Here is a 22,820-nt window from a genome sequence, read left to right on the forward strand (position 1 = left end):
ACAGAGAAAAAATTGTTCTTCGATCATATCCTTGTTTCTCCGTTTGATTTTTCCATGCATGATCCACAATCTCTACACTTTCGTCACTGTACCTGTTCGTCCCAAAATGAAAAAATGAAGAACAAAATCCAAAATCCAAAGTATTTGTTAAAAAAACATTCCAATAAATTTAAGTATACGTATCTGTATAAATATTAAAATCTAATAATTGAGGTTTATGTTACCATGTCTTTTTCTAAACGCTATTTGTATCAATCCTTACCAGGAATATTTTTCATTATAACAATTCTAGTGCTGTGTTTTATATCAAATTGTAACATATATATCCTTAATTAATAAAAATGCCATGGTACATAAATTCAATACAATTGCTTTTTTTTTTTTAATGAAAGAGAAGTTGACTTTTATAAGTACAAACAATAATCTCACAAAAATTTCATGGATTTTCCAGAAATTAACAAAAATCTATATAACGTAATAAATGTTTTTTTTTTAACAAGTGTATATTTAAACAGAGACAGAGCCAATCATATTCATTTACAGAGAGGCTAAAACATTTCTTGACCCAAAAAAAAAAAAAAAACATCTCTCAATGGAAGTTGCGCAATCGGATCCAACCCGGGATCCAGATACCCGGTACGATCGACTTTGCTGCTCGTGTTTTCCCAGCTTCCGATCAAGAAGCGTTGGATACTCTTCCTGGGGAAGAATTCGAACCGTCGATGACAATACTCACACTCACAGCGGCGGCGACGAGCCACGGTGGTGGATCCGAGCAAGCTTGAAGATCCGAGAGTGGTCTGAAATCGCAGCTGGTCCACGTTGGAAGACTTTCATACGACGATTCAATCGCGATCCAAGACGCGGACGCGATTGGGACGCAAGCGAGAAGTTTCAATACGATCCTTTGAGTTACTCTTTGAACTTTGACGGAGACGACGACGAGGACGAGTACGTCGGATTGGGTGGGATGCGTAGCTTCTCCACTCGATTCGCTTCTGTTCCGGTTTACTCAGGTAAAGCTCCGGCGAATTCTCCTCCGTCTTTGCCTGCGTTGACGCCGCCGCGTGATGAGATAATTGAAAGTTAGTGGGGCGCGTGTGAGAAACGCGTTTGCGTGCGTTTCTGGCGGCGGCGGCGAAAAAGGCTGTCAAAATGGGTTGACTGGTTGGTTTACATCTTTTTGGGGGGGGGGTCTGTCGCGGCGGTTTCCTTGTTATTATTTTTAATTTTTTAATTCTGTTTATATAAATTAAAAGACTATCAACTTCGAATTATTATTATTATTAATTATTATTAATTCCCACTTTGATTTATTTATTTTATGAACAAAAATTTCTGTTTCTTGAAAAAGAAGCAATATTTTTGGAGATATCAAAAAAGGGTTGTAACTAATATAATTATGTAAGTTAGCTGTATAGCATATGTGGGAGTAATGATTAAGTTAATCATATGATTTAATGGACAAATTATTTATTATGTATTAGTTGCTTGACATGATTTCTGTATTTTTTTATTCTATAATCTTTTTTTTTATAATCCAACTCCAACAAAAATTACGGGGTGTATTGAAATAATGATTTTGGAAGATTTGATGAGATTTAGAAAATTTGGAATTTTGATAGATTTTAGGGAAGTTGATATGATTTATAGTAAAATTCTTTTAAATCCCACCTAAAACCATGAGATTTGTATTTCTGTATTTTTAACTAAATAAATCCTCCAAAATCCTCCAGAATCCTTAAAACTTATTAAAATTCAAATACACAAACTGTTTTGAATAACAGTGGATTTCAAAATAGATTTTTAAATCATCAGTTGAATAACAGTGGATTTCATTAGACTTTTTAAAATTCATGATTGAATAACATAGGATTTAGGATTTGTAACTTTTACACAAATCACTTAAAATGTCTAGTTCAATACACCCCTATTTGTTTCAAAAGTTTAGTGTATTAAATCATTAAACTCGACTAAGAACGTTCCTTTTGAGGAACGTGGGAGGATTGTGAATATATATGGTGGATTGATTAAGGATAAGAAATAAGTGAAAATTGTTAATTGTTGAGTGTTATATTCCCTAAAATATAAGATACTATTATTAACTACAAGATCAAAAATTAACATAACAGCAAATCATGACCGATAGGAACAAGAGGGGAAACACGTGTGGACCGGGCAATGAACTTTTATCACGCAGGGGTCGATTCGTTTCGGATGCGGCCCATATATTAAGTATTCGGGCCCGTTGCATTAGTTTTTATTTTTATTTTTAAGTTTTATATATTTTCAGAAAAAAACAAAAAAAACTATGATCTTCTATAAATAAAATTGTATTTAGTTGTTAAGTCTTTAAGAATGGCGTTTCAAGTTTCAACGTTAACCCAACTGAAATCCATTCAGTTCACCATATTTCTCATGTTTTGCTTTGAACCGCAATCATCAAGCACATCAAGTGATTTTTAGTTTTTGGGTTATTGTTGTTAGGTTTTCCACTTCCTTCATTTGTTTGGATTGCTTTGCGGGAAACGTATATATATATATATATATATATTTATCGTTTTGTTCTTGTTTCTTTTCAATGACGTTATCCTTCCAACAGCACTACATATGCTGTAGACTCTAGTTATATATATCTCTCTCTACTAATCTCCCTTAGAGACCAATGTTATGAATACACTTATACATACATATGTACTTGATTTAATGATAACTACTTTTGTTTAGTTATTCCAATCGTATTGTTTAATCAGCTACTTTTTAATATAGTATATATTGGAGGTTCTTGGTGGGAATAACTTGCAAAAGAAACCTAAATTAATACAGCTTTGGAATAGAGAGCAATTCGTCCCCGTGGTCCTCCTTGTGAACACCTCTCTAATTTAACATATCTTAGCATTTTCATATTTATATGGTGGTTGAGTCGCCGTCGAGATAGCGGTTAGTATTACTCCATAATAATTATTAACTTATCTAATTATAGAACTAATTAATCTGTATCTTTAATCATTTTATCTACGGCTTTTGGTAGAAGTCCACACAAAGTTTAGCTCCAACATCCACCTATAACTCAATTATTTAAACAAATGTCAAAATATTATTACACACACTTTTTTACTTTCTAAACCAGGACTGTCAATTAATTATATCCATCCATTAAATTCAATTTTTTAATAACAGTACTAAAAGTTGCTATGATACTTTTGTGAATCTTGGGAATTTATATTGCTGGTTGTTGCCAACGAAACTCTTGTTGGCCAATTTTACATTATTGAGTGAATTAGATGATATATATATATATATATATGCATATTTTTTAAATGTAGGTCCAAGTAAAAAACCAATTTATCCAAGTAATAATAAAATGAATATCCTAAAACAAAAAAAAATTACAATTTGAGAAATTAGTTTTACACTTGAGGAATTGCACTCTATAACCAACAAAAAAATTATAATTCAACGACTAAACTATTCTAACGATGACAAGTTAATATACACTATACAGTAAAAACTCTATAAATTAATACTCTATAAATTAATAATCACTATAAATTAATAAATTTTACTGGTCCCAAGTCGGGCCAGTGTAAAAATTAACAATATTCGATAAGATAATAAGATAATAATTTTTTTGAAATCTCAATGTAAAATATGGTCCCAATAATATCATAAATTAATAATCATATAAATTTATATATATATATATATATATACTGATATAATAGTGTATGTTTCTCCTAAAACTCATTTCTATAGAACATTTGTAATGTTGTATTTTCAAACTATAATGATATCTCTAAAATATTTTATAACATGTCATACAAATAATTAAATTTTAAAGTTTTAATTTTTAGATATGCATCATTTACAATTTGATAATTAGACAAATTATTAAAATATGAGAATTAATATTATTATTATTCATAAATTTGAATTTATGTATGTCATGTGTATAAGTCAATTTGTTTATAGTATTTGTAATTTATTGTCAATAATGCTTTATAAATATTACAAGTTCAATTTCTAAACTATAAAATTTATAACATCCGAAAGTTTAATCTTATTTTGCTATAATTATTCCAATTCATAATTTAAAAAAAATAAACAATTAAAAATATATCTATAAATTAATAATTATTAATTTACAGTGTAAATTAATAATTATTAATTTATAGATAAATTAATATCACTATAAATTAATAAAATGTCTTGATCCCAATAAAATTAATTTATAGAGGTTTTACTGTATATACTATATCATTCTTGCCACCGCCACCATCCCCAACCCCAACCCCTACCACCACCATCCCCACCCCCTACCACCACCCCACCCCCTAAAACCACACTCCCCATCTCCTACAACCACTTTCGGCGGCCACCACCACCACCTTTGGCGACTACTACCTTTTCCGGCCACACTCATCGGATCCTCACCGAATCACCATTGGACAACCGCCTGATCATCACCGGACCACCACCAGACTACCATACACCATCACCACCGGCCACCCATCCATCATTACTCCTAAATTATTAAACCCAAAAAAGTAATTTACTTTACCTTTATTCCTAAATATCTAATTTTTTTCAAATTAATGGTTATATTATTTGTTAGTTTTTTTCTTTCCTCACTCACCTAATTCACCCTCTACACTTTGTAGTTTCAATCTGGATAGAAAATAAAACAAAAATAGCGAAACATATATTCGACAGTACATGTTAATGTATGCATAATGATATAATTTAAGCCATCTTGACTTGTCACTGTGTGGGTGTGGTTCAACATGACTATATGTAATATTAACAGTATTCGATTCGTAAAGCCGTACCAGATAATACAACACATCATTTCAATTTCTTAGTGTAATAATGTAAACAGAAGTAACTAAAAGTAAAGATTGAATCACCATTAATTTGGTTAAACAAATTCCAATACTACAAATATTGCTGTGGTTAGGAGAGGAGTAGTAGTAGTAATGAATGAAGTAAGAATTTGGAAAAAAGGAAAGAGAGGGAAGATGGATCATGTGAGTGTCACCGCTCCATCTCTATCTATCTTCAAGTTCAAACCAAAGAAACAAGCTACCAAATACCAAATACCAAAATACAAATTTCTTTTTATTATTGGAAATATTGAAAAGATCAACCAGAAGAAAAGTAAAATAAAAAATTGGAAAAAGGAACAGAGAAAATAAAGTAAAATAAGAAAAGGCATAATAAATTTGTGCAACAAACAAACAAATAAACAAACCCTACCTTCGTCTATGTTCTTCTTTTGTGAGGAGTTTAATTCATTTTTTACTCCTCTTTTTAAGTAAATCACTTCATTTATCTCTCTCTCTATTTGTTTTTTTTTTTTTAGCTTCTCTCTTCTTCCTTTTAGTTGTTTTTGGCTTTCTCTCATGTTTGTTTGAGATCAATCAATCAAAATGGCTTCAAGTGCTTCAAAGTTCATCAAATGTGTGACTGTTGGTGATGGTGCCGTTGGTAAAACCTGTATGCTCATCTGCTACACCAGCCAATAAATTCCCTACTGTAAGTTTTTTTTTTTTTTTTGTCCTTATAAAATAACCTTTTCTTTCTCTCTAAGATTTTGATCAAGACTCTCATCTGGGTTTCTCAGATTTAGCTCAAATTTCCGATCTTTATCATCCGGGTATCTTCAATTTACTCAAAATCTATCTGGGTATTTCAAAGTTAGCTCCTTTTTCTAGGGATTGTGCATGTTACAAAGATCAATTTTTTTTTGAGAATTTTGAACTTTTTTTTACTTCCCTTTTTGACGTATTTGTGGCGCATCTGGGGGGGGGGGGGGGGGGGGGTTGCAGCTTTTGTGTATAGACTATAGTCCAGCTTTATGTTATTTCTTTCTCTTGATATCCCCTCTGGATTAGTCAGACTTTTTCTTCATGGTATTATTATATTAAGTACATATGTTACCCTCTCGTTGATTTGATACTGTGGATTGATTTGATGAATTGTCTTTGACAGGACTACATACCAACAGTTTTTGACAACTTTAGTGCAAATGTTGTAGTTGAAGGCACCACTGTGAATTTAGGCCTATGGGACACTGCTGGTATGAGCACGCACTCTTTCCCCAATTCATATATCCAATTCTGAGAACTATCTTGAATTCTTTTTGGAACGTCATTATTAGTTAACTTCTTCGATTTGGTTGATTGTTGGATCCTTTAGTGGTTTAGAACGTTATTATTGGTCAAGTTCTTTGATTTTGGTTTATTGTTGTTGGATAGGCGAAATCCATTTCATGTTTTGGGGGAATTTGTATTTTTTGAGTTTACATATATTTCCTTTGTTTGCAGGACAAGAAGACTATAACAGATTAAGGCCATTAAGTTACAGAGGAGCAGATGTTTTCGTCTTGTCTTTCTCATTAGTCAGCCGAGCTAGCTACGAGAATGTTTTTAAAAAGGTTTGTATTATTGGAATAATGGATCCATCCTCCTTTTCTCTTATGTTGAAAACGAAAGACGCTAGAATGTCACTAGTAATTGAATCATTTCTGATGTTGTATGACTGTTGTTTTTGAGTCAGTGGATCCCTGAACTCCAACACTTTGCTCCAGGAGTTCCCCTAGTCCTTGTCGGTACCAAATTAGGTAAGAAACCGATGAGCATTTAGTTTACCAACAGATTCCTCTAAAACGTTTAGATACATAACATAGTTAATGATTCTTACAACATCGGTGTAGATCTCCGTGAAGATAAGCATTATTTGGCTGATCATCCTGGACTATCCCCTGTAACTACTGCACAGGTTTGGTTTTATAGCCTTTTTTCTTTGCCGTAGATTTCATGTGGATTCCATTTTATGGCTTGATGGTATTAAATTAAGCTTTACTATGTGATAGGGAGAGGAACTGCGTAAGCTAATTGGCGCGACATATTACATTGAATGTAGCTCAAAAACTCAGCAGGTACATATCCCTTTCGTTGAATTGGCCTTCAAATATTACTTACTATTGGGCAGTTCTTTTCTTCATATTAACAGAGCCTCAAAAGTTCATTTTTGCAGAATGTGAAAGCAGTTTTTGATTCCGCGATAAAGGAAGTGATCAAACCGCTGGTTAAACAAAAGGAGAAGACGAAGAAGAAGAAGAAGCAAAAGACGAGTCACGGCTGTTTATCGTGAGTAATATAATATTTATCCAAATCTTGTCACAAACTCTGCATTTAGAATCCCAGAGGATACTGATTTCCTTTGTTTTTTTTATTTTCTTGTGCAGAAACGTTCTGTGTGGGAGGATAGTGACTCGGCATTAATGATGATAACCCAACTCAAGTCTGATGATATTAAACTCTACTTTTTAGATTGTGTGATATAATGGGAGACTTATATATATATATATATATATAGATTGAATCATGTAAGAGATTATTAGCCTCTAATCAATCAATAGTTACCTTGAATTCAGAAAGAGAGAGTGAGACAGAGTGGGGAAGAGGGAGGTAGAGAGCTTATTATGATAAACTCAAGAATGTTTATTTGTTTCAAACCTGTGTTATTGCAATATATTAGCCATTTTGATGCAACTCAAGTATGAATAAAAGATACTAGAAAATATGATCCACTTGTTCACTCATTAGTAGCATGAGTAGAGAATAGAGTAATCTGCAAAAGAGTGAGTCAGAAGATCATATACAAAACCGTCAAAGGAGTGAAACATATTTTCATTAAATGATCTCCAGGCTTAGAATCATTCACATTAGCTTAAAAAAAAAAAAAAAAAAAAAAAGCCTCCAAACTGCTCGCCGTCATTACTAGTGAGTGATATGTTGTTGGTCATTTTTACCAACCATAGCATGGGATCTTATTGGGCTATAATATTTGATGATACCTCTATTGGGCTCTAGAATACCCAATAAGTGAAGGGTGTTTTATTTAATTCTTTCTTTAGCGTCAAGCTTCGGTTTGATCTCCACAGAGAAAGAGGCACAAACCGTACTAAATCAAGTAACCTTTTGGTTTCCTCTTACACTTACTAAAGTCCCCAATATCCAAGAAAATTAACAAAAAAAACAAAAAATCGCACCTGATTTTAATACTTGCTGATCGTTATGGATTCCAATTTCGAGTGTGATTATGTTGTATAGGAGGACGGGAACGGCGCAGATGACGGCATTAATAATGAAATCATTCCTGACACGTACGCTGAAAGCAAAAGATCTTGATGATTTCCTTCCTTCTTAATAGAAAAAATGATGACTGAATCTGAAGCTGCACTTTCTGGGTTTGCTGATGTTGTTAGGATGATACCAAACAACCCTAAGTGGTAAAGAAAATATATATAGTAAAACCAATCTTGTTGTGGCCGACTTCAACGTGACATAAATGACAAAAAAAAATTGTTTTCAAAGAGGAGGTGTTAATTAGTTCTTTAAAATAGTTCAAACATGATTTATATATGAGAGATTGATAAACTAAATTGGCTGTCTAGATTGATAAACTAAATTGGCTGTCTAGATTTCTACTAATACTACTGCTACAAGAGTACAAAAAATGTGCATCCAGCAAAATAATTTTTATGCTTTCTTGAATACTACAATCATGAATCTATAGGTTTTCATAGTTGGTGACAAAGGGTATTTTATCCGCCCTTTCGATCTATTTCTTTTTTCTTTGATATTTACTGTAGTTTTTCATATGTATATGTCGTCTTAATTGAATTGTTTGTTTGATTTCACTACAAGTTCCGTTAACTTGTATAATTGTTGTGATAGGTGTCTCCTCCACTACAAGTTCCGTTAGCTTGTGTAATTGAATGAAGAAAGAAGTGGTGCTATTTGGGATTTGGAGAGAAGAATTTAAGTTAATTTGTCACACGATATTGGAGTGTTCGGTTGATGAGAGACTATTATTTTTATTAGATTTCATGACACTTTTAGAGTATTAGACCATTTCCAATGGTTGCCTTTATATTTTACTCTAAATATAGAGATCTCTAAAAATAGAGTAGAGCTTTACTTCAATGGTTGCTCTATTTCTTACTCTAAAACAAGTATTTTATGTTTTATTATATATTTTTATTTTGTTCTTTATTTCTAAGATAACCCTTTAATTTCAAAATCTACAAATTATGTCTACTTATTTTATTTTGACAAAAAATCAATAAAATTAAAATATTATTAAAATTAAACTTGTGGCACTAGTTATATATTTTATATTTATCGTTTGTTATGTCATCATATTTTCGAAATTAAATACTCCATTGTTGTATTTTGAATTTTCAATCAATCCAATAGTTTTCTTTTTAATATAAAATTATATCAGTGTAAATTTTTGTTACATAACTTTTGTTTAGGTATAAAATGGTAAGATATAACAACAATTGAGGGATTACTTTGTTTTGTAAAGAAAAAAGCTCTACTCTAAAAATAGAGAAATGAATAGTGTTACTCCAAATATAGAGTACCATTGGAGATGTTTTTACTCTAAATATAGAGTTTGTAGTAAGATATAGAATACCATTGGAAATGCTCTTAGGAGTTATTACTGAACTTAGTGCATATCCTAAAATACGATTGTGCATATGCTATTTTAGGATATTTCTCTGCCTGAGATGTCTGATATTTTGGAACCCCTTTTATGTGTGTATTGGCTTTCTAACATTTGCATTGACTCATTTTAGGAAAGTCTTTGAACTTTTTGATCTAGAATTTGAAAAGGAACCATAAGATGTCATATGGCATCACATCGTTTGTTTATGATGCAACTCACGTCTAGAATTCTATGTTTGGGATTTATAGGCACTATGGTTACAGTCTCAAGTATCTCCATAGTATCAAGGATAATCTGCTGCTGGACATCTACATGTTTACACATGTTGAGATGTTACTTGATCGATCTAAAGCCTTGTTGGAATATGCACAACCATTTGCATCTCTCAGTCTACACAGCATGGCACATGAATTCAACACCAGTATCTGTGATTTGGAGAATGAACTTATTGTGTTGGGCACAGACAACAAGCTAAAGGTACCTTTCTCTTCTGTAACATCTATTTTAAATATTTCAAAGCTTTAAAATTAAAATTCAAGCTCTCTATTTTTTTTTTATCCTGCACAGGCGCAGATTGATTCCCACAGCAAAGTCCTTAAAATGAAGATGCGAAGTTCAGACTCTCCAATGAAGAAAACCTTGGATTTTTTTGTTTCTTTTTCTTTTGGAGGCTTTTCTCTCTTTCCTCATTACATTTCAATTAAGAAAGATTTTGTTGGTTCGGTTTGCTTTTAAACAATTTAATTCGGTTCAGATTTGATTATGTTTATGACAAAAAATATCTATCCAATTTGATCGTCTAAAAAAAGTTTTTGGACATTAAATCACTTGATCCTCATATTGCAATATTTTAGACACCAAATTGTTTAACGGTTCTAGACCTGTTACTGCAATATATTAGCGATTTCGATGCAAGAGAGAAAGATATGGATCACTTCTTCAACCATAACTTGCACAAAGTAGAATAATAATAGTTATTATAATAATCTACAATCGAGGGATTGATAGATGCTGACTTCATAATACAAACCATGGCAAGATTTATCTCTCAACCTCATACCCATTATGCTTTTAAGAGCATCACCATTTACTTCCTTTTTTTACAGCAGAACTGTTTTAAAAAAAATTACATAAGCTAAACTCTCTTTTTCTTGCCTTTTTTTGGACTGGAAACATATAGATGTTAGAGAAGACGAGCCAAAGAGAGACACAACAAGTGTGTTGTTTTTTAAAAAAGTTCACCTGTCAAAACTCTCTAATCTCTCTGTATGGGGGACAGAGAGCAAATAAACAAAGTGATGATGATGGTCTTGGTTTCACTGAGAGTTTTTCACGCCACGCCTGTGAAAATCTGAAACTGTTGGAGGTATCTACATGATGATGGTAAGACGTAGGGGTCAGATTTTGTCTAAAAAGCCGTGCTCAAGATTATATGAACAAAACGATCCAATGTCGTCTTCACCAGCCCGATAGACGAACACTTTGTGGCAGTTGCATCTGCTTTTATCTCCAAATTAACTAACCAAACAAAGAGGAATGTGAAACACAAGTCAGACAGAGAGAGCTGGAGAAATAAATAATATCTTTTTTAAAACGTCAAAGAAGAAAGGAGGTGAGAAATATATTTCAAGACGCTTACATGCTTAGTGCGGTAGCCTACAAAGAGATTCTGAGGTTTGTTATTGCCATGAGGATTGCTTATATCCATCCCATCCACCGTCTGGTTCCTTCCTCTTGAGAGAACCACCTGACATTTGATACATTCTTGCTTGATCATCTTTCAAAGGTAATTGCCTTTGCACTAGTGTTGCTTCATCTCTCCCATCAGTTTCATGCCCTCCTGGCCCGGAATTTAAGTCAAGACCTGATCTAAACCACTGGGCACTGTTGTTATCTGACACTCCACCATTGCTACTACCATTTGGGAGGTTTACGACATAAGGCCTTGGATAATTAGACGGGATGGCAACTCCTGGACCCAATATTTGAGAGTTGACAGGAGGGAAACAAAGCCTGCCACTTGATGAAGAGTCCATGTATGGTGTTGAAGCACCTGAAAAATTTGTTGAGGCTAGAGGAAAACTAGTTCCAAAAGGAAACCCGGGATACTGATACGCTGTGGGCGGAAATGAAACTGCCGGAGAAGATAGCAAAACTGGGCCTCTAAACATTTCCGGTGTAAATGAGGAAACTCCGGATGTTGGACCCACCATCCTCTGCGGTCCATTGCTGGTAATAACTGGAAAAGGCTGATCACCTCGATCAGGCAAGACTTGAGGAATGCCCATTGCTGAATAATTGTTAGCAGCAGGAAACCAAGATGAGAAGCCAGCTGCCATATTATCACTATTCATTCTTATTCCAGAGATCATTGGCTGTGATGTCAAGCTACTTCGGGACTGTTGAGAAAAAGCAATAGATGACTCCACGTTCAACTCATCAACAGCGGGTCCATCGTTTAAATCAAAATCTCTACGACCACCAGAAGATAAGTTAGCCTGCTTAAAAGACGAGTCTACCTGACGATCACTGCTTATTGTGTAATTATTCATATCAGTTGAATCATCAAGTTTATTTAGATCAAGATCCAGCCCACCAGAGGAATTTGTGGGATTGGTAGATCTTTGGGAAGCCAGATCTTCAAGAACTCTCTCATCAGGTACATTTAGGTCAAAGTCTAAGAACATCTTCGTTTGCTTGCCAGCAGTTGTAGAGGCATCAGTCGAAGACACATTATTCAAGCCTAGTGGCACCACCTCCTGCACTTTTCTTGGCTCAGCTGGCCTGAAGGCACTAGTGGCAGCAGATCCTCTCCAGCCAACAGTTGCTTTGTTTCTCAATAAATCGTCACGAGGAACAAACGCACCCTTTGCAGCAGCAGCAACAGTAATGGATGCAGGAAGTCGACTGGGTTGTAAAGGAATAGGCGTCATAGACAAAGATCCAGAGAAACTATTTATATTCCCATTTCGTGTATCATCCCCATTGAAACCTTCATTTAGGTCAAATTCAACTCTGACTTCCATCTCTGACCTTGCTGAAACTGAAGGAACATCTTTGGCAACAGATGTACATTCCTCCGCTTCATCTCCATCAGCTCCACTCATTCTAGACCCATTTGGTCTCCGACTATCTTCTGCAATTTTAGGTGAGACTACTTGCTGATCCAACGCCGCACTGCACCGTTTATCTACTTCAATACTCTTTTGAGACGCCACTTCATGCTCAACTTCACTGTTAGTTTCAGATGAGTCCAGACGAGCTGTCACACGATTGTTCTTCTTTATATCTGATTGGTCAATATGATTAACCCCCATATCATTGATTTTTTCAGTTACCAATCTATCAACGTATGCAGTCATCCCCCTGGAGAACCCAGAAGAGACTGGTATATCAGAACTCAACACTACCTGGGGTTTCTGCTCTTTCTTGTTCTCACCTACGACATCCAAAGGAGTAGTGGCAACAGCCAGAGAATCTACTTTAGGACATAAGTCGACAGCTTTACATTCAGCTGGCTCAGAGGTTTCCACCATTTCAGCTGTATCTGAAATGCGATTTGCCACTGATGTAATATCAGCCTTCTGGTCGTCAACAACCCCACAATCATTATCAGACACTTTTCTATCAACATTTGCAGTACCCATATCCTTGACAACCTCTGAAATATCTGATACACCTTCTCCCATTTTGTAAGATAGCTCAGAACTCAATATCACCTTTGGTTTCTCTTCTGTCCTACTATCACCAACAACGTTCGAGTGTGGTTGCTCAGCAGCCAAATAATCTGCATTTTGACTTCCCCCAATGGCTTTACATGCACTTACAATAGAGTTTCCTGTCCTCTTCGTTGTATCTGCCACTCTTTCTGTCTCTGATGTAAAATCAGTCTTTAGGTTACTAACTACACCACTATCACTATCATCAGACATGTTTTCTCCAACGGCTGTTGTGGGCAAAGCACTTGGAGCAACAACATCATCTGAATTTTCATTGCTCTCTAGGCACTGATCCACCAACCTTTGCAATTCTTCGATTTCTGAGTCGGAGTTCTCATCAAGATCTCCTGGCTTAGAATCATTCACATTCTCTAAAACCGCGAACTGCTCACCACTAGGTCCACTACTACTGACATGCTGCTCATTATCAATCATGGGATTCTTGGCAAATGGTTCAGCTTGATCGCGAGGTAAGCCATCCAAAGAATTTGTGATTCGTGGTGTATGGTTCTCTGCAATGGAGCTATCATTCATCTTGGAATCTGAAACCCTGGATACCGAGGGTGATGCGACAGGGGATTTGGACATTTCATCAGTAGCTACAGTAGCTAGAAGATTCATTCCAACATCATCCGCACCAGCCATACATGCATTTGTCTCGGAGTCCCTGACACAACTTTCAATCAACGCATTCATTGAGCTATGTGATCCACAATGCCTTTTCCCAGTTTTAGCGTCATCTCCCAACGTGGGAGAAGTGGGTTTGGCAGTTCCTGCTACTTTACCAGAATCATTAACAGCCTTTCCATGCTCATCACCAGCATTAACAGAAGGGGAACCAGCAATCTCATCTGAAACTGTTGATAGATTTTTAAGATCATTGTTCTGCGAAGACTCGGTATTAGTATCAGGGCTAAAATTAGCTCGATATGTATCATTCATTTCTTTCATGTTTCGGTCAAACTGATCATACTTCTCTGAAGGAACAGGTGACGGAGCTCTGCTATTACCCACTGCAGGATCCTCAAAGGAACCTCCACTAACACTCTGTGCTGGACTACGGCCACGTTTAGGCAGCTTCACGATCAACTTGTTACTGCAACCTTCGGCCATCGGTACTTCACAAGTTTTTTCAGGTGCAGTTCTTTGTGATGAGAAACTCCTGCTCAGCCCAGTATTTCTTTGCTGCCCGTCATTAACAACAGCTACACCTGTTCCAGGTGATGGGGCTGATCTAGTTGAACTTGGAGATGTAGTTGCAGACTTCATGCTGTTCTCTGACGGTATTTTGACGGACACAGACTTAGACGGATGAAAATGTGATGATGAAGTCTTGGTTGCATCAGCGGATACACCTGAATGTCTACCTCCATGAGAGGCTTCAGAATGACGAGGTCTTCCAGGCCAAGATGCACCCTGATTGGATCCAGACTTTGCATCCATTTCTGCCTCAACACGTTTCTTCCATGTATCAACCAAGCTCCTTGCCTTTTTCCCAATTTCTGAATTCTTATGTGATCGCAAATGATTAACAGACTTTCCAATGTTACAAGTCTGGAGAGCATTGAGATTCACAGGTAGCTTATCAAGAGCACGAAGTAAGATCAAGAGAAAATCGTCCACTGATCTATCATTGTCTTTGGGACTGCTCGCATCCCCAGTTTTCCCTTTATGAATTTCCTGTAGCCACTCATCAAAAACAGGCAATCCCCTGAGCTGGACAAAACGACTGAGGCAATCAAACTTGTCTGTTGCCGCTACAACGCCTGCAAGAATTGATCGGCCAACCAAGTCTATCTTCTTCTCATTCCTCTCAGGCAGCATGAGCTGCACCAAACTCTCAACCCCTTCAGAGTCCACTAGCCCACCTTTTTCCGTAATTTTAGCAATTTCAGATTTCAAACTGCTTTCTGTTCTTAAGAAACCAGAAACACTATCATCAACCCGACTGGGACGTTCCCTTTTCACAGACTCGGAACCCTGATCAGCACGCTCTCTCTTCCTTCCCTTACCTTGCGAAGAAAAGGAGTTATTGTTCTGCATGCCATCAGAACCAGATTTCACTTGCGTTGTTTTCGGACTATTCATCCTAGGAGAACGACCACCCTGGAGTGTCGTATGCATCTCGGAACGAGTCTTACACAGTAACTTATCTACTTCTTGTTGCCGTTCCTGCAAAAGGAGAAAAAACGTGTCAGCTAATAATACCAAGGAAAAAATAGATTGAAATCAGAAAGAGAACAATAGGAAGTAATGTAAAATCTCTCACATCTATATAATTTTGATCAGTAAGCCACCAAATGCAATCGTTCATAACATCATAAACTCGCCAGCAAACAAAGGAAGAGATTCGAGATGGCAATCCAACGCCTTTAGGAAGAAAGGTAACTTTACAAGGATGGAGTAAGGAAGCAGCCGGTATCTCATCCTCGTGAAAAGAATAAAAGATTTCGTTAGGCTGAGCCTCCAAAAGGATGCCTTTGCCAAGCTTCAATTCAGCGGGTCTATAAAGCCAATTCACACGCAGCTTAAACTTGCCTTCCTCTTTCTCAGGAATAACCAAACGAATCAAACCAATGAAAGGTGGGCAATCCTGTGGTGGCTTAAAGAGTGCACAGTCACCAACACTAATTCTCCGTCCGTCCTGCATATACCCACCCAACATACAAAAACACACATCAGCCACACAACACACTCATCAATAAAACAATTAGCGAAAAAAACAATCAATTCCACAAATTTGAACCCTCATCGATTGAATTGGGCACAACAACAAAAGGCATAAAAAAAAAAAAGAAAGGAGCAGCCTTTATGATTGGAATTACCTTAGAGAAGGAAGAGGAAGAGGAAAGAGAGAGAGAGACGAAGAACAAGACGAAGAAGCGTCGACGCTAGAAATTAGACGGGGAGGAGCTCTAAACATAAGCCGACGACGATGATTCTTCCTCTCAACAACATCACAAAGCCTCCCATGCATAGCCTTCTCTCATCTTCTTCTTCTCTTTCGAACAACAACATTTAAAAATTAACACACCAACTCTTCACAATTCTTCCTTCACCATCATCATCAATTGAGAAACCCTAATTCCGCTTACGAATTCGAAGAAGAAATCCTCTTTAGGGTTTTTTGTTTTGTTTGTATGAATAGCGCCTCAGAGAGATCCAACCAAACCGCGAAGATCCCACAAACGAGAAGACCGAAAAATCCGTAAAAGACCCCAAAAAAAAAAAAAAAAAAAAAAAACACAAATCGATCTTCTGGAAGAGATGTTTTTATCAAAATAATCCCCAAAAAAAAAAATTAAAAGAGAGAGAAACGGGGCAAAAGGGGAAACTTCTTTGGAAGGAGTCGGGCAGATCGGGCAGCTTTTTTATTTTATTTTTGTAATAAAAATTTGTTTGTTTCAGGTGTGACATGGAGAGAACAAAGAGAGAGATTGTTGTGGTTTAGGTTTTTTTTTAGCCTAGCTTCCCCTGTTAATAGCTCTTCTTTTTTTTTTTTGCTCAACCTCTACTATTTATTAACCAAGAGTTACATAACAATGTCCAAATCAACATTGGTTCTTAACCAGTTGGGCACAATAGAATAGAGTCTGGGATCATAAGACATAAAAGAAATAGATTCTCGCGCTATCCTATCAGCCGCTCTATTCGCCTCTCTCGGAGTGTACACAAAATTAATCTCCTCAAAATGATGCACTCTTCCCCGAATGTCTTGTAGACCTGGGGAGATACTTGGCCATTCTTCGTGTGTCTTCAGAATGTCTATGAGAGATTTGGCATCAGACTCGAAGATTACCTTCGTGTATCGGAGGTTGCTGATCATCGATACCGCCCATCTCATAGCTTCCAGTTCAGCCTCAAGGACAGTCTTCACCCTTGGTAATGCTCGAGCTCCTGACCAGATCATGTGACCTTGATCGTTACGAAGTATCCAACCAATGCCACAACTTTGTCCGTCTGCAGTCCAGGAAGCATCTGTGTTACATTTGACCCACTCCGAAGGTGTCCACTTTTGACTCATTTGACTCTCTCTCTCTTTCTCTATTTTGTTGTGCTAATTTCAGTGATTCTAGGCGTATTATATTATTTCAGTTTGGTTTTTAAGTTGATTAATTATTTATTCAGTTCATTTAAAATAGAAAATCTCGTTTTTTTAAAATCGGAACAGAATTAGGAAACAACATTATTACAGCATTACCAACAACAGCAACAACAAAAACTCTGTTTTTGGGTTTTAGTAGTGAATGAATACACAATTCTGAATTGACCCCGGTTCAATCCGGTCGAACGAATGTGCCTGCCCTACATAAACAATTTATAAGTCATTTATATATGTGATCTCTCTTGTCGTTACATTGTCCAGTGTCAAATCACTGTCTTCAAAGTACAACTGACCAAACTTTGTCTCTCTTGACATAGACATTAAACTTTTTACATAAGAAGAGACTCTCATATATTATTAGTTACACTAGTTTTTTAGTCACAGGGAAAAAACAATGACACATTGTCTTACAAGGTTGCAGAATCATTTCAAGATTTTGAGAAACCAGTTCCAAAGGTTCCACTTTCCAGCTTTAACCTGACAAGGAAAAAAAAAAAAGAGAGAGAGATGAGATTACCACTTTTTATCAGAGCTAAACATTGTTTAGTTTTTAAACTGGTTTTACACTTTTTATCAGAGCTAAACTGGCTTTACAGCTAGCTAAACAGATCCATACTCCTCCTAATTAATCCTATCCGAAAGGTCGATAAGAAAGATAAGACAAGAAACTGAAACACACACAACGTATCTATCTATGTCTCCATTTATTGATTTGTTTCTTAAAAAGCATAGACACGTTGCATAAGATATACCATAGATATGGTTTCATGATGTAACTTATTATGTTTCGATTTCCGACACCCCGCTTTTACACAATTTATGTTAATGGAAACTCTTGTGACCGTATGGCTCTTGCCACATACAGATGCTTACAAGTTACAAGCCTTGTCACATGATGCATGAGTGAGTAACATATTCTATTTTTCATATGCAATGAGTTACTCAAAGTGCCTAGCAACATCGCACGAGTGATAGACCCGTACTTAAAAACATCATCACGAACAGAGAGAGCTACAATCACCAGAACACAAACAAGTTTTCTCTCCAATGCCTGAGCCATGATAATATATTAATTGCATTAATTTGACGCTAATAAGAGTGTTCCCATATGTTTTCTTCAATGCTTGGAACCATAAATGTAATGAATTGTAATTGATGCAAACAAAGAGTAAATAATTAACTTGCTAATCTAAGTTACAAAATGATCTGATCTGGAGGTTGAGTAAGTGAAGGTGTTTTACATAGTAAGCTAGTTATTTTTTCTCCATTTTAAGAGATTGCTTAATAGTCTTTGAACTGATTCATCACTCCTTGTTTTCCATTGGTTTCTATTTTTGGGTAAACAAACTATTTTTTACATGTTTTAGATCGGAAGTAAAATCACACAACTAGGTTCTGCTGTAATGTCCAACAACTTTATTGTTAGTGCAAATCCTATCCTACACACAAGAATCATGAGCAAACTGTGGGATAAAATTCAGACAGAACAAAAACATGAACCACCCTGCTAGATCAAGAATCAATTATACTGACGACAGATGAAGTCAGCGATACGGTGAAAGTTCTTAGATCAACAACACACAACAATATGGAAAAAAAACAAAACAATCAATCAAGTGTTAATCAAATTTAGTTTGTTCTTGAATTTTTTCGTTCATAATCCATTTATCAGATTCATGGCGAGTGACGGATTAAGAGATACCTAGAGTACGGAGCGATTAACCCGAGAAACGATGAAAGGGACGAGCTCAGTGGAAGAAAATTCCGATGAGAAACGGCTCGTGTCAGAACCACTCTGGAACCGGTGAGTGGGTGACCAATGAGTGACGATGGGGTTGAGGGGTCAAAATACCAAAACGCAGAGTTTCGTCTGAACATAGCGGCTCGTGTCAGAACCACTCTAGAACCGGTGAGTGTCCCAAAGGCAATGACCAATAAGTGACGATGGGGTTGAGGGGTCAAAATACCAAAACGCAGAGTTTCGTCTGAACATAATAAATCGTGCAAATTCCAATGGGTCGGAGAGGCGGTTAGAGCATAGTTGGGCCTAACACCGACCCAAACTAAGTGTACCTCTTTCTGTTTTTTTGGCTCTTTTTGAAAAAGCAACTTTGTTTTTTTCTTTGACGTGAAAGCAGCAGCTTTATGATAGGCTGATAAAGGATATTTTTTCATAAAGGATTGTAAAAGGAAAAAAAATATATAAGCGGACAAAGTTGAAAGATAAACAAAGCGACACTTATACATCACGTCATAATTTAGAAACAACAACTACATACATACATGATTACTTATTTATTTTTGAGCTGGTGAGATCGGAGTTACAACAACAACACAAACTTTTTGATTGGGTATGGGGAAACGAGAAAGACAGGAAGAGGCAGGGCTCGTAGATCTAAACCAACCATGAGCCGACTTTTTCTTTCTTCTTTCCCTCATCAAAATTTGTCATTCCTTAGAGCAAGTTGAATGGTGAAGTGTTAAAAAAGGATTTTAAACAGGTTTTTAATTATAATAATTAGAAATAATGAAGTTAGAAACATTTTAAAAAAACTGTAAAATGGTAAGTTCTAATGATAAGATTCTAATTTTGGGTTCTTAAATTTTAAAAACAAATAATTTATAAATTAAAATATGACAAGTACAATTTGGTTGGTTAAAATTTATAAGCAATTTTTAAAACATAAATTATTGCATTTCATAAAATTTAAAGTTACATGAATTAAAAGTATATTAAAAAAATAACAAAAACGATTAATTATAATCTTGATTTGTGCCGAAATTTTGCCATATATTCTCAACCAAATCAGCTTTCAATCGTTGATGTCTTTTTCTATCACGAATATCATTTCGAGTGATCATCATATCGGCGAAGTTTGAAGGTTCCACAAAATATGTGGCATCCACTTGTGAAGTTCTGTCAGATTGTTCTTGTGAGAATTCTAACACATTAAACTCGGTGTATCCTGAGTATCCATCTCGTTCGTCTTCTACTATCATATTGTGCAGTATGATACACGCTCTCATTATCTTTCCAATTTTTGCCTTATCCCAAAAAAGAGCAGGGTATCTGACTATGGCAAATCGAGCTTGCAATACTCCAAAAGCACGCTCGACATCTTTACATACAAATTTTTGATGTAAAGCAAATAAGGATGCTTTTTGATCTTGTGGAAGTGGAATAGATTTGACAAAAGTAGCCCATTCTGGATAAATACCATCTGTGAGATAGTAAGCCATATGATACTCGTGGCCGTTGACACTATATTTCACTTTAGTAGCTTGACCGTGTAATATATCATCAAAACAGGTGAGTGATCAAGAACATTGATATCGTTTAATGTACCTGGAGGTCCGAAAAACGCATGTCATATCCAGAGATCTTGTGAAGCTACAGCCTCTAAAACAATTGTTGGCTTTCCAGACCCACGTGTATATTGACCTTTCTATGCGGTCGGGAAATTCTTCCACTCCCAATGCATACAGTCGATGCTTCCTATCATCCCAGGAAATCCCCGAAACTCTCCAATATCAAGTAGTCGTTGCAAATCTTCCGGTGTGGGTCTCTTTAGATACTCATCTCCAAATAAATCATTGATTCCTTCAACAAAATGTTCCAAGCATGAAAGCGTCGTGCTTGGAGCAAGCCGGAGGTATTCGTCAACCGCATCAGCTGGACATCCATATGCCATTATACCAATTGCTGCTGTAATCTTTTGTAGTGTCGAGAGACCGAACCTTCCGGTAGCATCTCGCCTTTGTTGAAAGAATGGAAAGGCAGTGGAGAGTCGTTCAACAATACGCATGAACAATCCCATGTTCATTCTATAACAGCGTCGAAAAAATTGACGAGAATATACGGGATCTTCACTAAAATAATCGTTCCATAACCGGATATGCTCTTCTTCACGTTTTCTTTCAATGTGGATTCTTTTTTCTTTGGATTGGTTGCTTCTTCAAGATCACCATGCTGATTAACTTGACTATCCAAAGCTTGATCGAAAGCATTATCAAAAGTATTATCAAAATATTCATCCATCATTTTTGAAAAACTAGGACGAGAAGAAGATGCCATCTTAGAATAAATAAGAAAAGGAAAATGTTTGTGGACTTGAGACTTTCGTGGAAGAAATAAAATAGAAATGTTTATGTGAAAGAAGATGTTTGAGATAACTTGGTATTCCTATCGAAGTGTTTATATAAGAAAATATGTCTCATGCTTGTGGTGTTTATTGTTTGCGAAGCATGTGGCTTACATTGTTTGCCAAACTTGTGGTGATCCTATCAAATTATATATCACATGCAATTTCTACTATACAAAGGTACAAATGCACATGAATCATAAAATTGAAATGTCACGCTCAACCCCCAATATGTGGTTCTGAATATCACACCATGTCATTGTCCTGTTCTTGTCTTATTGCCTTATTGTATTCTTCCTCTTGTCTTCTTATTTTTCTTCCGAATACACACAATTGAAAGGCAGCAAAACATAATGCGTATGAGAGAAACTTACTTGTGTATGGGTCTGAAACTAACTTGGTGAGGTCATCTCCAAGACAGCAAAAAACAAAGACTAGTTAACAGGTCTATCAAACACACATTCACCTGCAAAAACAAAAAAAACAGCTTAAGATAACAGAAACTGGTTAAAGAAGAGGGCAAAGTGTGCAAAGCTCAAGCTATTTCTTATAACTTTTCCCGTATCAGTCGATCATGTGAAAGCAAGCTGCAAGAAAAAGATCACTATAACAGAAGTTTAGTTTCTTATAGAAGTTAAGAGCAAGAAAACTGATATCTCTACCTTGTCTACTTCCATGTGACTCACGAGGGAAGCCCACCAGGAGGAAGACCCGCCTTTCATAAATTTCAAGATCCGACTCATAGCAACAATAATGGAAAATAGAAAATGAAAAGAGAATCTATCTCATGATCTTACTTCAAGTAATCTTTAACAACAAACAAAAGCGACATTTGCATAATGTAGTTCCAAAACACACAATAAAAGGATTTGGAAAGACTCATGAACCTGAAACTGCTTTTTATGAATGTATTTACAGCCATGACAGATTTTGTTGAGCAATGCAGCAATCTCCTTGAGGAAATATGGATTAAGTATCGCCAAAACCAGATTCTTTACTATACCTTCGCAAACTTTTCGATCTTTGCTGCCACAGGTTCTGCAGATAGCATCCGGATTTGGTAGCCCTAGCCAAGAATCAGTCACTTGATTCGCTGATTCAACCGGTAAAACACACATCAAAGCTAAATTTCAACACTATAATTAAGAAGACACACATCAAAGCTAAATCATTGAACCATCAACTCATCAAATTCTCAAGCTGCTAACAACGGTAAACACTAATTTTCCTAACATCAATACCCAATTGAAAGAACCCTAATTTTACTAATCAATTACCAAATCAGAATACTCTATTTTCTAATATCTATTCTCAATTCAGACGATATCAAAG

At 35.9% G+C, this 22,820-nt stretch overlaps 3 protein-coding genes, 1 long non-coding RNA gene and 2 pseudogenes across 5 annotated transcripts; 2 read left to right on the forward strand and 4 right to left on the reverse strand.

Moving 5' to 3' along the window:
* Positions 1-528: 528 nt before the first annotated feature.
* LOC104762419 (uncharacterized) lies at positions 529-1,306 on the forward strand. Its single transcript, XM_010485697.3, has one exon. The coding sequence runs from the start codon at positions 593-595 to the stop codon at positions 1,088-1,090; it is 498 nt and encodes a 165-aa protein (XP_010483999.2). The 5' UTR covers positions 529-592; the 3' UTR covers positions 1,091-1,306.
* A 3,998-nt stretch (positions 1,307-5,304) lies between these two features.
* On the forward strand, positions 5,305-7,556 carry LOC104762421 (rac-like GTP-binding protein ARAC10; annotated as a pseudogene). The gene is made up of 8 exons (XR_015588684.1): positions 5,305-5,535; positions 5,992-6,079; positions 6,327-6,436; positions 6,559-6,622; positions 6,716-6,780; positions 6,875-6,940; positions 7,039-7,151; positions 7,250-7,556. The product of XR_015588684.1 is annotated as a rac-like GTP-binding protein ARAC10 (transcript).
* Positions 7,557-10,562: 3,006 nt separating this feature from the next.
* On the reverse strand, positions 10,563-16,728 carry LOC104762422 (uncharacterized). The gene is made up of 4 exons (XM_087498726.1): positions 16,067-16,728; positions 15,511-15,885; positions 11,162-15,413; positions 10,563-11,040 (listed from the first exon to the last, which is right to left on the reverse strand). The coding sequence occupies exons 2-3, from the start codon at positions 15,553-15,555 to the stop codon at positions 11,202-11,204; spliced, it is 4,257 nt and encodes a 1,418-aa protein (XP_087354852.1). The 5' UTR covers positions 15,556-15,885; positions 16,067-16,728; the 3' UTR covers positions 10,563-11,040; positions 11,162-11,201.
* Positions 16,729-16,773: 45 nt separating this feature from the next.
* LOC147923117 (uncharacterized) lies at positions 16,774-17,265 on the reverse strand. The gene has a single exon (XM_087497916.1). It carries the CDS (start codon positions 17,263-17,265, stop codon positions 16,774-16,776), a length of 492 nt encoding a protein of 163 aa, XP_087354042.1.
* Positions 17,266-17,551: 286 nt separating this feature from the next.
* On the reverse strand, positions 17,552-19,379 carry LOC104762423 (uncharacterized). The gene is made up of 2 exons (XR_763490.3): positions 19,049-19,379; positions 17,552-17,823 (listed from the first exon to the last, which is right to left on the reverse strand). It is a non-coding gene; the product is annotated as an uncharacterized LOC104762423 (long non-coding RNA).
* A 721-nt stretch (positions 19,380-20,100) lies between these two features.
* On the reverse strand, positions 20,101-21,302 carry LOC104763640 (uncharacterized; annotated as a pseudogene).
* Between the last annotated feature and the right edge of the window lie 1,518 nt (positions 21,303-22,820).

This window comes from Camelina sativa, chromosome 18 (genome assembly GCF_030686135.1).
Source record: "Camelina sativa cultivar CO46 ecotype springtype chromosome 18, ASM3068613v1".
Classification (NCBI taxonomy): domain Eukaryota; kingdom Viridiplantae; phylum Streptophyta; class Magnoliopsida; order Brassicales; family Brassicaceae; genus Camelina; species Camelina sativa.